At 38.3% G+C, this 14,796-nt stretch overlaps 1 protein-coding gene across 8 annotated transcripts in view; it reads left to right on the plus strand.

Moving 5' to 3' along the window:
• The window catches only part of nfyc (nuclear transcription factor Y, gamma), a 30,765-nt gene extending 18,941 nt beyond the window's left edge, over nt 1–11,824 (plus strand). For 6 of the 8 annotated variants that reach the window (XM_038288927.1, XM_038288930.1, XM_038288932.1 and 3 more), the window contains exons 5-11: nt 1,806–1,901; nt 4,970–5,146; nt 9,083–9,151; nt 9,482–9,640; nt 9,814–9,918; nt 10,712–10,771; nt 11,165–11,824. In XM_038288927.1, the coding sequence (XP_038144855.1) occupies nt 1,806–1,901; nt 4,970–5,146; nt 9,083–9,151; nt 9,482–9,640; nt 9,814–9,918; nt 10,712–10,771; nt 11,165–11,284 (786 nt within the window). In that variant the 3' untranslated portion in view covers nt 11,285–11,824. The remainder of the gene's footprint in view (nt 1–1,805; nt 1,902–4,969; nt 5,147–9,082; nt 9,152–9,481; nt 9,641–9,813; nt 9,919–10,711; nt 10,772–11,164) is intronic. The other 2 variants (XM_038288933.1, XM_038288934.1) reach the window with 1 other exon arrangement.
• The last annotated feature ends 2,972 nt before the right edge of the window (nt 11,825–14,796 follow it).

The raw sequence follows: 14,796 nt of genomic DNA on the forward strand, positions 1-14,796 counted from the left end.
GCCCTCCACTTAAACTGGAGGTTTATTTTTACTCCTTAGAACATCTTAGATCCACAGCTTAATCTGCTGACAGGGCAAATATTGTACATGAACTGCACAAATATGGATTTATACCAATAAGTGTTAGAAAAAAAGGCATTATGTCAGCCATTTGTAAGGTAAAATGAGAGCAAAGCTAAACTCCTTGGCCTACAGTGAAAATGCAATGTCTGGTAGAAGATACACGTTTAAACAACAAGCCTCAGTGTGAAACATGGAGGTGGCAGCATCATGCTGTGGGGATGCTTTTCTTCAACAGGGAAAGGGTAGTGCCACCAAGTTGATGGAATATGTGAATCGAGATAATTGCAGGATTAACCTGGAGGGAAACCTGGTTGAGGCAGCAAAACCGTTCAAGAAAAACCTTTGTCATCCTAAAATGAACATGTTACCTTAATTCTGAAACATCAGTATAAAAACTTTCCTCCTGTGTTTTGGATTGTGTATTTGACTAGTTTTAGATCAAAAAGTAAATACGCTGAATGCCTTTGCTTCAAACTTTCTGTTACTTGTTTGTTCATGTTGGAAATTATGTAGGTACAAAAATGATAAGTATGAATTCAAAACTGAAGGTGAATAAGAGCCAGCAAGGGAGAGAAATTTGGGTGCAAAGACACCTGTGGTCAGAAAAAAAAACCTTTCAGTGACCATTAATGTTTACTTAGACTTTAGAGATTAATTTCAAGACCGGCCAACAATTCAGCAAACATTTAGTTTTTTTTTTTTTTCTAATTTTCTTCTTTAAATCAAATATTTTAGATATAAAGATGTCATTGTAATAATGTAAAAGTGTGATATTTTTGCTTGAGGTTATCATACAGCTAGAATGTCACACCGGCCCATTCCTGTATACATGTTAATACAGTTTTACAGCGATTGTTAGACTTTAGCTGGGTTCTCCTTATGAGTCTGTTATTTTTCATTAGCTTAACTGAGGAAAACTCAGTGCCCTCCATTTACTCACGCATATGCAGATTCCTGGTGTGTGGCGTAGCCACGCCAACTGGGTCACCATAACAACACTCATCAATAGAGCAAGTGTAGATGAGACCTGATGTTACCAGATATTAATCAAGGCACTATAAATAGCCTGTATTACAAGGAAGGCCACAATGGGGGGGTCCTGACAGCCAATATCCTGTGGAAAATTCCACAGAGATAACGCCCTGCTGTAGATGTCGGAAAGTGTATAGAAGCAGAGCATGTGCCCGGGAGGAAAATGTCATTCCTGTTCGTTCCCACTTATCTCGGACACATTTCTGGCAGGAGACCGGTGTGCCTTTATTCACTATAAGAACGGTCATCTCACTGATGTTTTTTAGCACTACTTACACATTTGTCTTTTGTAAACTTTTAGCACAGTTATTAGAGAAAAAGCTCCAAGAAGTGATAGAATACTGAAATTCTAATTGTTCTTATATCAAAATTTCAAAACCTAATGTACATCCTTTTTGCCATATTAGTGTGCTAAAACGAGAGCAGACACATGCTAATCAAAGCTTAAAAGTAGCACCTTTTCTCATATTTTTATATAGATTAAATATAAAACCATTCATTCGTATATAAATGTTAATATTTTTAGTTCAAACATGTTTCTAATTCCTTTATCTCAGTTATTAAAGTAAGAGATTGTTTAGCCCCTGCTGGAAACTGACATGTTATTTTGGGAATGATGAACTCAGACTAACAGGCTTGTTTATATATAGGGTCGCATATAGAGATTTAGGATAATTAAGTTTGACCTTCTGTGTCTCTTGTTCTTACAGAGGAATGACATTGCTATGGCGATAACAAAGTTTGACCAGTTTGACTTCCTGATTGACATCGTGCCCCGGGACGACCTAAAGCCCCCTAAACGACAGGTAGGAACACACACCCTGCTTTAGGAGTTACTGTGGACACACGGCCGCTGGGGAAAAAACACACCATGGAACACAGTAGTTTGTCTTTTATTTATTTATTTATTTATTTATAAATAAGGGATTTTCCTCTCTCTGCTAAAGAAAAACTTACATATTTTAAAAAAATATGAAGATAAACAAAAAAAGTTTGCACCAAGTCCTGTTAAAGGTTTCTGTGAGAAAATTTCTGCAGACTATATGAGCTAATTTAGTGAATAAAATGTACATTTGAGAACAAAGTCTAAATACTGGAGATTGGTCTGGATGTTTTAAAGCCTTGACTTGCCAATACAGATTTGAACTGCATCCCATTTATCCTTAAGAACTACACTTTTGGAAGATATAACTGCATTCAAAAAGTTTGCCGTAAGCAGACATTGAGACTTTACAGTGTTAGTGAAAGGATTTGCTTTAGAGTTTTATTATTTTAAAACAAATGAGTGTTGATGAAGTTTATTTTTTTCTTAAAATAGTGTATGATGATTATATAGTTAGATGGTGTTTCCAAAAGGCTACTACCTGTTGTGGCTCACAATATGAGACATGAATCAGAAATTATGGAAAGGCAATGAATAAATATTTCAAACAGTTTCTGCTATTAATCTTTAGCCTCCATGGTGACGTCGTCCATGTCAGGTAGGCATCTTCAGCAGGGAGGCTCAATCCAGCTGACTTTCTAAAAATACTAATATACTTGCCACTAATTGCAGAGTTTTCTACAGTTCTATATGAAATTTATATAAAAATGAATTGAGGAAGTTTTTATGTAATCTCCTGAAAGTCACTTTCTCTTATAGCCAGAATGAACAGACCTTTCTCAACATGTTGAATAAAATAGAAACCTTCTTGTTATGAAAGGCTCTTGCAGCTTTTGGACTGACTAAAACAGTGATACTGAAAATAAGTATTCATACCCCTGGTAGATTTGAATTTGAAATATTCTTTTGCCCATATGCGACCTGGATCTGATCTTTTCATGACTGTCTAAACAACACAGATCCAATTTTTTCCAATCCAACCCAGGCCACTTGGCAATGTGGTCCTGAATCCGATACGAATCTGATCTTTTCAAATGCGACCTGTGTGTGAACAATCAGGTCGCATTTATCCGACCTGAACGTCATTAGTAACCGGCATAGATCACTGTTCTGCTTCTTGCTACACAGAAGCTGCAAGAAAAACAAACACCATGGTGGACGATGATGCGGAGAGCAGTATTTATGTGTAACCATCTTGGAAAGATTCAGGTTTTAAGGTTTGGAAAGATCGCTAGGAGCGCTCCAGCGCTACATCCATGTTTACTTCCGTAAACATGAAGCACACTGGCCTGTGACGTCATTAGGTCCTCTACTGCGCATGCGGGACACTTAAGCTTTATGAATGCAGTTCACACAGGAGATCACATACAAGTCGCATATATTTGGAAATGTGAAGGGCAATGCAAAAAAATCAGATTTCACAAAAAAATTGTAATTGAGCATCAAGGCCTGCAGTAGCCCAACTGACCTCCGCCAAACTGCACATTTAGCCCCAAATTGTGATTTCACACATGATCTGGATCATTGCCTAATTTAAACTAATTGTTCCTTGACATTAGATACGCCTCCAAAAAAAATATGTACATAAAATCTGCTCATACGTCTTCAACTGATCCTGCAAACAAACCAACAACATTCCCTTTTCTTGTGTTTTTGTCTTTAGCAAAATGCCACCAAATCTTTTGAGTCTGATGCTGAGGCTGTAAATAGTCAGTGCTGCCACCCTCTGGTTTAGTGGGGAACTGCTTGCTCCACCAAATATCCCTATCTCAAGATGATAGAGAATCTTTTTAAAAAATCCTGTATTCAGATTCTGATCTGGATCAACACCAAAATGTAATAGATTATTCTTTAGCATGAGGGACACACTGCTAAAAATATTCAAATCCATCCCTAACTTTAGTTCACAGACAGACAAACGTCACTGTTTCCACTTGTATCTTGAGGATTTACCTCCTACTTACCAACATTTTTTATATGGGGTTCAAGCCACAACTCTGAGATTTCTCCTCCAAATTGTAATTTCCATTCATAAAAAAGTCATCAGCAAAATTAATATATTACATCACTGCTAAAACTCTCCAGTCGAGAAATGATTGATTACCTGTGACTTTGATTCCTCTTCATTCAGGAACAATCATCATTTCAGCAAAAAAAATCATTTTCTCACCCACACCTAGAAAATGAAAACAAACAGTAGTAGCAGCACAAATGATAAACAGGGTGAAAAGGGTAAAAATGAAGGATATCGATTTTTCCTAGTAGTTGTATAGAACTGATTAAATTTATGACAGCATCAAAGGTAAGATTGCAATTGTTTCACACGTTATACTATGCAGCCAACCCTTGCCAACCACATTCACTTTCTCTTAACACACTCGGGCTTTTCATCCAGGTGAGCCCGACCATCTCACCTTTTTCTCTCGGCACCACGGTGCTGTAAACATCCTTGACTGGAAGCTTGTGTGCTTTAACAGTAAGGGCTTTCAGTCGGATGTTTGCAGCTTCTTATTGCCACAAACGGCCAACCATAAATCCAATAGAGGTGACAGACATACATTGTTTGCTGCATAGATCATTTCACTGTAGGATCTGCAGACATTTAATGTATAAGAAGACAAATGATGTGCTGTAGAAACCTACAGTGCCAGATGGAAAAGTGAGATATTTAAATTTTAGTGTCTGTCTCCAGGCATGTAAACATCCTACACTCTCAGCTGTGTTGTCATGGAGCTGGGAGAGGAATGTTTACACTTCTGGGGGTGGAGGAACATCAACCTGATGAAGCCCTGCTAATTACTCTCTAATAAAACAGGGAAGTACAGGTCAGCATTTATTAATCATTGATTGATGTAATAATAAGTCTTAAATGAGCGTGTGGGCAAGAACCTTAACCGCTTCTGATGCTGCGGTTCAGTGTCTCTTTAACAAGCGGCAGAGAGGGTGAACTGTTCCTGACCTTATTTGATAACTATCATATTAATTGTACAGGAGGAGATACGTCAGTCAGTAGCCCCTGCAGAGTCGGTGCAGTACTACTTCACCTTGGCCCAACAGCCCGGAGCCGTCCAGGTGCAAGGCACGCAGCAAGGTCAGCAGGCCGGTGCACAGACAGCTGCAACCATCCAGCCTGGACAGATTATAATCACACAGCCACAGCAAGGACAGGTACGTTCAAGTCCACGTCTCAAGAGCTAGATCACTGCCTAATTTAAATTAATTGTTCCGTTGACATGAGGGACACCTCCGATAAAATATCTCCATAAAATCTGCTCATATGTTATGAGTGGATTTTGTGTCTGAAATAATAAACAGTCATTGCAAAAGTATTTATAATTTTCATTTTTTTTTACCCCAAACCAACACTCTAATCTATAATCACAGACATTTAAATTCAATCCTCCTGTCTGTGTTTTTTGTAGCAACCTTTTGCTGAAACGATGCAGGTTTTATTGTTATCTCAACCAGCTTTGCAGGACAAGAGTGCTGCTAGAAGGTTAACCTTTGCCCGAGTTCAAACTCTAACAGGTTTTTGAAGGTTTTCTTCTAGCATTGTTCTGTATTCATCTACTCTCCTACTATGTTCAACTTCCCTGTCCCTGCTGAAAAACCATAATAACAAAGCATGACACTGCCACTCCCATGTTTCACATTGGACATATGGTGTGTTCAGGGTCACATGGGCTGTTAGTTTTTAGACAAACATATTATTTTGCAGGTTTGCCAAATAGCTCAGTTTGGTTTGGTGTGAACAGATCATCTTCCAGATGTTTGCTGTGTCTCAAAAATCTTTTGCAAAATCAAAACGAATCATAGCTTTTTTTTTAAAACAATTTTTCCCCCTCAGTTTAATCGAGTTAAACTTTATTAGCCCAAAAGGGAATTAAAATGTTTTTACTATGCATTTTTTAAAAATACATCTTTCACTTATATGATTTATTTAGGGGTTTGAGACTTAGGGAAATCAAAAGCACTTTCCAGTTGTTATTTACTTTGTTTGTCCATCACATACAATCCTGATAAAATACACCAATAAGTGCCGTTTCCACTTGATCAAATGTGTAAAGTCCAAAGGCTATGAATACTCTAGCAAGGCCCTGTGAAGGTCTTGATTTTAGAAGGCTTGATACTTTAGTAGAGTACATCTCTCCCAAAAGTAAAAAAATAACAGCAGAAAAGGAGATACGTGCCAAAGCTCTAACAGAGAACACTGTATCCTTGCTTCACCCTATAATCCTGCACAACTGGTGAATAATAAACCAGCTTCTAGTTCACATTTAGCAGCAGGAGTGAGTGAAATAGCAGCTTTTCTCACTTTTTACTTTGCACCTCATAACTTCTTTATACATAGGACATGTAGAAAGACTTGCATAGATACATCCAAAACTGTATGTTAGTATTTATTTTAATATCGAGCTAAAAGCCACCCTACCACCCTCCTCATTGTGTCCTTGTCACCCGGCGACATCATTTATTACTTACCTCTGTTTCTTTGTCTAATATTTTCATTCCCTGCCATTTTTTTTCTGCTTAGGGCTCTTTCTCTCTTGTTTGGTCTGCGTGTTGCATAGCTGTGCTGCTTCAGCAGACTGGCTTCAGCGAGCTGTCATACTAGCTTAGGCCTTGTGTGACTCATGGCCCTGCTACTGCAGTAAACTTCAACACTCACCCCATGCAAACTCAGTGGATTGTTCAATGGGAATGACATTCATAGGTGCTCTAAAATAATGTGGGGAGTGGCGGCCTAGTGGTTGGGGCATAGACCTCGGAATCCTGAGGTTCTGAGTTCGAGCCCCACTCCCACAGACTGCCACTCTAGCTCTCTGAGCAAGACCCTTAATCCCTGATTACACCCTGGGCGCCCCCAAGGAGCCCCCTGCTCCCCACGGAGATGGGTTAAATGCAGACGTAAATTTTCCCAATGTGAGATCAATAAACTTCAATTATCAATATTTTTATTATTATTAATAAAAAAGGTATTTGCTTTGTCTTTCATTCAAAAGGAAAAGTAATCTGTAAAGCATCGATTTAGAATGGTTTTCATATATTCGATCTAAAAAGAAAAGGTAGTTAAAAGATGCACCAGTTAGAACCTGTTGTCCGGTTTTTGTGAAACTTTAACTTGTTTCAGATGATTAATCTGAGTTATGTTTAAGAAAAAGAATTACAGAATGCCAAAGTACCAGTATTGAAATATTTTTTCAACCAACCAGTAATTGAGAGAGCAGATACAATGAGATGCTTTATTATTTTAAAACAAAGCCAAATATTTAGGTTGGGGGGACTTTTCTAAAGGTTACCAGCATCCAACCTGTTTATTTTCTTCCTGATTGAAGCTCAGACTTTCCATTGTTGTTTCAGAAAGAAGTTTAATTTTAAACAGCATCCTACATCGCTGTGTTCCTTCAGACTTCTTTCTTAGCTATTAAATAGCTACAGAAAGTGGCTAACCTCCCTCAGTAATGGCTTCCACAACCATGAGGGTTTAAATGTGGAGACTGGTCATCTTTCTACTGAATCAAAATCATGATGTTTGGGAATACTGTAAAGGTAGAAAGTTGGGAAGAGCTGAAAGCTGGATAAGAAGATATCTTACAGTATCTGTTATGTTTGCAAAATGTGTTCCGAAAGATGATTCTATTCATATTATGAGCACTGATCGCGTTGCAGCTGGCTGAAATGAAATTAGTTTTATTTTCAGTCATCTTGAATCACAAAGTCTGGGAACAGAAAATGTTATGAACAGGGAAATAAAGAAACTTCATAAACATTATTTTATATTGATTCTGGAACAGCTTTGTGTTCATTCACCGGATTTGCAAAGGGGACAAACTTATTTATTATTTGAGAATGAAAATCTCTCTCTTTTTTTTTTCTTTTTTTTTTATAATCTGGGTTTAAAGGTATTGTGGAGGATTTTTTAAAAGACCCGCCCTCTCCTTTTAAAACACAATGCGCGTGCGAGAGCATTCACAAGCCCCTCTCTCCTCGTGCACGCCTTGTTTAAAATGTGCTGTTCTCATAGCTCATACAAGCTTACAGTGTCCACATACAGCGAGGACTATATAGTGTACTTAATAGCAAACTCAGTTAACTGACTATTCGGACAGATCACTGCTTTTTGCTCCATTTGTCACGTAACTCCTGCTCCACCGCGTGGGGCCTGCGCCATCTTTGTTACTATTTGCCACTGTAGGGTACTTAAAGCCTATAGTGATAGCGGGCCGCTGTGACAGCAAATCCCGTAATGCTTTGCGAGGAGAGAACAGTGTTCTCTGCGCAAAGCATTCCAGGATATATCTGCCTCTTCTGAGGCCTTACTGTCTGAAACCGTAGCTCACCACACATATGAGGCTGAAAGTGCGCATGCGCAGTATAAGATAGCTATCGGGACGAGCATATAGGACAGCCTTAGATAAACATATCACCAGAATGATTGACAATTAGGAGGAACACTTATTTAGATGATCCACCCAAAAATAAAAGATAGTCCTCTATACCTTTAAATCTAATTATTTTGGGCAAATAATTTGCAGCCAGATGTCTTATCTCCAATTTAACAAGAAGTCCTTTAAAATTGTCAGTAAGACTAGTTTCCTATTTTTAGGTTATTTCCTATCATGGGCTGCTGCATATTAAAAAGATTTTTTATTTTTTTTCTTACTCTGCATAAACTTTTGGGTAATGGCAACAGACTCTGCTGTTAAATTTGATATTTACAAAGGAAAATCAGGTTTAAAACTTGTTCATAGACAAAAAGTCTAAACTTGTATATAATAAAGAAGCATCTGTATTTCTAGCTTTCATTTTTTTCAAACTCCACTGACCTTTATTTAAATATCCAATCACTAAGCTTTTTCTGCTTGCCATATGACACATTTCCTGCCTTACTTTTTAATTTATGTTCTGATTTCTTTTTTGCTCTTTTCAGAATATATCTTAAACATAATGATTTAAATTTTTGCTTTTATTTTGCCCTCTAAAACCTCCGGCTGGATGCATTCACACCACCCATGCTTACATTTTGTGTTGAGTTGCTGCAGTCGCTGCCCTTCTCACTGTGTGTCTCCTTTCATTTTCTCATTCTGTTCTGTCGGCCATCAGATGTTGCAAGGTGCCACCATGCAGCAGTTACAGCAAGTGCAGGTGCAATCACAAGGCACACCCATCACGGTAAACACACATGCTCTTTATATGTGCAATTGTCACATGTGTAGAGGCTTTTTGGAAAACAGCAACCCAAAGAGGCTGTCCTGTTGTCTGACCGAGGCCTGTAGGGGTGAGTGCAGGCTGAGATCAGATGACCTGTACAGAATACTGTTACAGACACAGGTGAACGGTAGCACTTATTACCTGGGATGTCAACGAATTCTCCAGCATATTTTTCACTTTTTTAATTAGAAGATAGTATGGTAATTAGCATTATTAGATTGCTTGCTACCTGCAGTAACATGTGCTTCTGCTTTTGTTTCTCTTTCTGTTTTCTCCTCTTCTCTGCAAAAGAGCGCACCCGTCGCCATGCAGGTGGGTGAGGGACAGCAGGTGCAGATCGTTCAAGCTGCTGCAGCCCAGGGTCAAGCTCAGACAGCTCAAGCACAAGGCCAAACCATGCAGGTCATGCAGCAGATCATCACCAACACAGGAGAGATTCAGCAAATCCCGGTAAAAGGCTGCACCAAAAAAGATAGCTAATAAAACATTGTTGATTTATTCTAACAGCTGAAGGGGAAGCATTCTGCTTTATCCAGGATGGGGAAAATGGCTGTGTCCTTCCTGTCTAAATGACCTCTGTCTTAAACTGAGGTATGTCTCCCTCTTCTGGCTGTGCTTTGTAGGTGCAGTTGAACACAGGCCAGTTACAGTACATCCGTCTAGCCCAGCCTGTCTCTGGAGCGCAGGTGGTCCAAGGACAGATTCAGACTCTGGCAAACACTCAGCAGGTAAAAGGTTTACCACACACAGCCTCATTTATGCTTCTAATCGATCCTTTACATTTTTCTCATTATTAACATGGATTTCATAATGAGACATGATCTTTCAACTGAACTTTTTACAGCGGAGGATGCCAATCGCTTAACTAGTAACATCAGTAAATGTTAAAAACAAGAAATGTGTGCACAATATAAAAGTTTTGCATAATGGTGGTAGATGGTTCGGACTTTGTGTGTTTCAAGAGGAAAATGATCGCAAATACAGACTGAAAGTAGTTTTAGAACAAAAAAGCAGCGTATTGTCAAGCTTCCTGCAACCTGTGAAGATCTATGCTATGCTAAATTAGATACAGTATATGTCAGGAACTAGGAAATGAGAACAGCTCATTTTAAACAGCACAGCACATTTTAAACATGGCGTGCACGAGGAGAAATGGGCACATGTATGCTCTCGCACACGCATTTTCTATAAGGGGGTCTTTTAAAAAATCCTCCACAATACCTTTAAAGCAGTTGGTTTCTCAACTTGCAAAGGGACATTTACTCAAACATTAGATTAGAACATTGAGATAAATTCATATTAATGCATATATGTGAGTCTTTGTTTAATTTTAAGCACAATAATTTACAACCGTTCTGAGTTTAAATGAATCCATACCTTTGGTTTATCTGCACCAACAAATGCCTAAAAACAATGTGACATCCGTTTGTAGACCTCTTTGTTTAACTATACACAGGAAAGGTGTGTGACAAAAGTGAAGCTAACTGAATTTATCAACATTATCTGATGTTTTTCTTTTAGATCACACAGACTGAGGTGCAGCAAGGGCAGCAGCAATTCAACCAGTTCACTGATGGACAGGTAACACATCTATATAACCACTCAAGCTTGAGATGATTTTATATTTTAGCTGTATTTGACAAATGAACACTAATAAGTCAATAAATTATCTGAAGAAAGGATAATTTAGATGGAGGACGATCTTCTAAAGTATGGTAGAGGATTGGATTTGATTTTAAGTTAATAGAAATTATAAACCATTTACTTTCATGTGTATAATTTGTGAAGGAGAAAAACAATCAGGTGATTATTTTATAAGGTAAAGAAGAAGAAAAAAATTTGGGAAAAGTATAGAATTGTAAATCGGAAAGTTGTTAAAATCACTGATAGGATGGTATTAAAGTCATATTATTCATGATGTTGAAAGCTTCCTTTGTGGAGAGTCTGAAATGTCTGCCTTGTTCCCTTTAACAGCAGCTCTATCAGATACAACAGGTGACGATGCCGGCGGGACAGGAACTGACCCAGCCCATGTTCATCCAGTCCACCAACCAGACAACCGATGCACAGGTCACACAGGTCAGCACCGACTGAGCCCCACCTGGAACCCCTGCTCGACAACATGACGCCCACACCAGCCAGACTGACGCCAACAGATATAATCTACTTACCGAGGGACGACCACAGATTTGAAATAAGGGACCCGAGGAACTTGCAACAAAGCTCATATTTTCCAGAAAATGTAGTTCACTGAATTGAAAGCCAAAGGGACGCTGTCAGACTCCTATCAAGTGTCATTTGATTCAGTCTCTTATGAGTTTTCTTTTTGTACTTTATCTCTGATGGGGGAAAAACACACAAGCAAATCTGTAAATACGAACCCTGAAGGTGTCTGCCTGGTTTCTGTATCTTCTTGAATGAAGGAATTGAATGATTATACATTTTATCCCCTTAATTAGCCCACTCTTGTCCTCCTAAGGTTAACAAAAGGTCAGGGAGAGATTTCCGAGTGGGAAAAGCAGCTAAGCAGGACAGGTAGTGTAAACAAAATCATGCATCCATGCATTGTGCAAACAGAAACCATGCAGCAGCTTCATTTTCCCTACCATCAAATCCCAATTTTAAAGGAAACGGGAGAACCTTTGTGTTTTTTTTCACCCCCATGTGGAAATGAACTGAGTTTGTAACATATTTTTGTTTAGTTAGCCTCATTTCCCCTCTGAAGCCATATACCTCAGATAAGGTTTGATCTATTCTGTTTTATCTGTCCATCGATGAAGCATGGCTTTATTGTGTAAGGGCTTCAAACTGTACAGGCTAGTAGTCTTTGTATGCCCAGGTGAGTGTTTGTTATCGTGATTAAAGCCCCCCACATCTGTCCTCTGGTCTGTAGAGTAGGTAACCTCCATCCTGCCTTCTTCACGTTTACACTGTCCACTTTTCCAGGAGGTTTTTCCCTCATTAGTGCTCTGCTCTGGTCGATGTCTCATCTACAGACACATGCCTCCAACTGGGGCAAATCAATAGTTTCACATTTTTCTCTTATAACTCCCGTCATTGTCTGTACAGTATCATTATCAGTGTTCTTATCCTTGTATTTTTGCATGTAGATTAAATTGCCAGCATGACATGCAATAGCTAGGTACAACTTTTTTTTTATTTTAAATTTTTTGTAAAACAATTCTGTTGAGAAACAAAAAAAAACAATAAAAAAAGTTGTGTAAATGTTTTTGTTGCTGGTTTGAGTTTGAATCTTTGACCTTTACTTCTGTATTTAGATCAGTTGGAGAGCTTTGAAGAATATGGACTGTAGATAGTGAGATGTTTGTATCTGAACCGTTTAGAATTAGTGGAGCACAGATGCATCTAAAACATGCAGGAGGTGAATGTGAAGACTACGTTATAGATCACTGAACAACAAGCCATTTTTTTTCTTTTCTCTTTAGCCTCTGAAAGACATTGATGATGATTTCTGCATTTCAGAGGTTTCCTATGGTCCTGAATTTCACTGCTAGAAGTGGCTTGACTCCAGCTGCAATTTACACCATGCAGTTACTTACAAGGCACTTATAAGGACCCTTTTGGTCATTATAAGTGTCCATGTGCTGAACAACTGTATGGTATAATGGCAATATTTTTCCACTGGTTGTGTAATATGAAACTGGATTAGGGATATTTTTCATTATGTGAAAGAGCTTGTTAAAAACTTAAGAATGTTGCACAAAAATAAATTCAAAGCTGCTCTTAGTTACATTGTTGTATTCCTTAGTGGCCACCGGAGGGCAGCACTGATCTAACTGCATGCATACACATCTGAAGCAAATTTATAGACAAGCTACTGAATGAACCACATTGCTGAAGCTAAATTACTGCATCTACTCATGTTTCCCCAAAACCAGTTCAGCCCATATAAACAGAGCTAATCTTATTACAGGAGAAGGTGAAAAGTGGCACAACAGAGTCACGGGTTATTATGCTGTTGAGCTTTTGTGAGACACTGCATTTTGTATTTAACTAAAATCTGAAATGCAATAATAATTTCTTATGTAATTGAGCAGGCAGAGATGAATGTTAATCATGTCAGTAAGGTCACTGTCAGTATAGGATAAGCAGTGAAAACCAATGAAAATTAAAACCAGTTCAAAACTTGTTTTCATTATTTATGCAGTCAGTTTTGTAGATTTCTGGGATAATAATTGTAGTTTAACACACAGGTAGGCCTTTCTTGTACAGGGTGGCCCGTTCCTAATCGACTTAAAATGCTGAACAATAACAGCATTAATGAGAGCGACTTCTGCTCGGCTCAGTATAACAACTAGAACAGAGATTGTGAGAACATTTGTGCTTAAGTCAGGCGTGAAAGGGATTGTCTGGTATTTTTCTGGGCCTGCCCACCTGGTCAGATCAAGGCAGCTTTTAGCCATATGACCTGGTTTTCCTGAATGCTCTGGCTGCGGTTTAGACCTTGTGATTGGGCCTTCACACCAGCAGGTTTCTCCCTGAGCTTTGAAACAGGCCCATAACAGCAGGAGACTTTTCCTCAGGTGGTCTTTGCTTTTATTTTTTCCTCTGAAGCTTAAGTAGATTTATTTTTAATCACCATAAAACAATAATGGAACCATTTAATAATTTCACATGAAGAATTTAAGTTTTCGCTATCTGCAGCTGATGTGCAGAAAAACCTTAGAAAAAAGAATTCATGTCAGTTAGAAAGCATCCATTAATCTCTTATGTGCCAGCATTTGTTTTCTTTTGAAGCACTGCAGACAGTACATGCTTACCGAGAGCTGAATATTATCATAATATCCTCTTTAATGCACATTTACTCAGAAAATTAAAGCTATCTGAAAAAAAAAATGTAGAAATGAATAAGGTCTTAAAGGAAACCTTAAAACCTTTGGGACTTTTTCTGTTTCCACCTCTTCTTCTGCCTCTCAGTGATACAGAATGCACAAACTCAGCCTAAGCTGTTCCACATATCAGTTTTATTTCATTATCAATAGTGTTCTTCTTTCCACAGATTCCCCAAAGGATTGACCTGTTTTATTGTAGCTCTATGTGTCCATTTGAGCTTTTTGTCATTCTAGAAGATCCACCTCTGGCCCTGTCCTTAGCAGCCTAACAGATCTTCCTGGATGATCCTGGTTATGTGGCGTTCTAATTTTTCCACCAAACCAAGCATTTATTATGAAGGATACATTTTTATTTCCAGCTCATCTAACAAAAGGCTATTTATCTATATGTTCAATGTCTCCCCTGTATAATTTGTGGAAACCTGCAAATGGGACGTTTTATACTTTTCTTTTCCTCGACAACAATTTTCTCTCTTGATTCTGTGAGCTTCTGATTCTCATCCTAGTTGTGGATCTCTGGGTTTTTTGTTTTAGTGGACGACTAAGAATAGTTTGAAGAGTTAGATGTTTTAAACTCAGGATGCATTTTTATAATCTAATTCCACTTTAAATTTCTCAACAACTGATTAGATGATTTTACTCACAGGTGAACCTTTTTGCTTTTTACAGGACCTCTGAAGCGAATGGGTAGCGCTTGATTTCTATGTTAGAGTAAAGGGGACTGAATTAAAATAGAATAGAATATAAAATCCC

The sequence above is a fragment of the Cyprinodon tularosa genome, unplaced genomic scaffold, assembly GCF_016077235.1.
Source record: "Cyprinodon tularosa strain WSP-4 unplaced genomic scaffold, ASM1607723v1 ctg26, whole genome shotgun sequence".
NCBI lineage: Eukaryota > Metazoa > Chordata > Actinopteri > Cyprinodontiformes > Cyprinodontidae > Cyprinodon > Cyprinodon tularosa.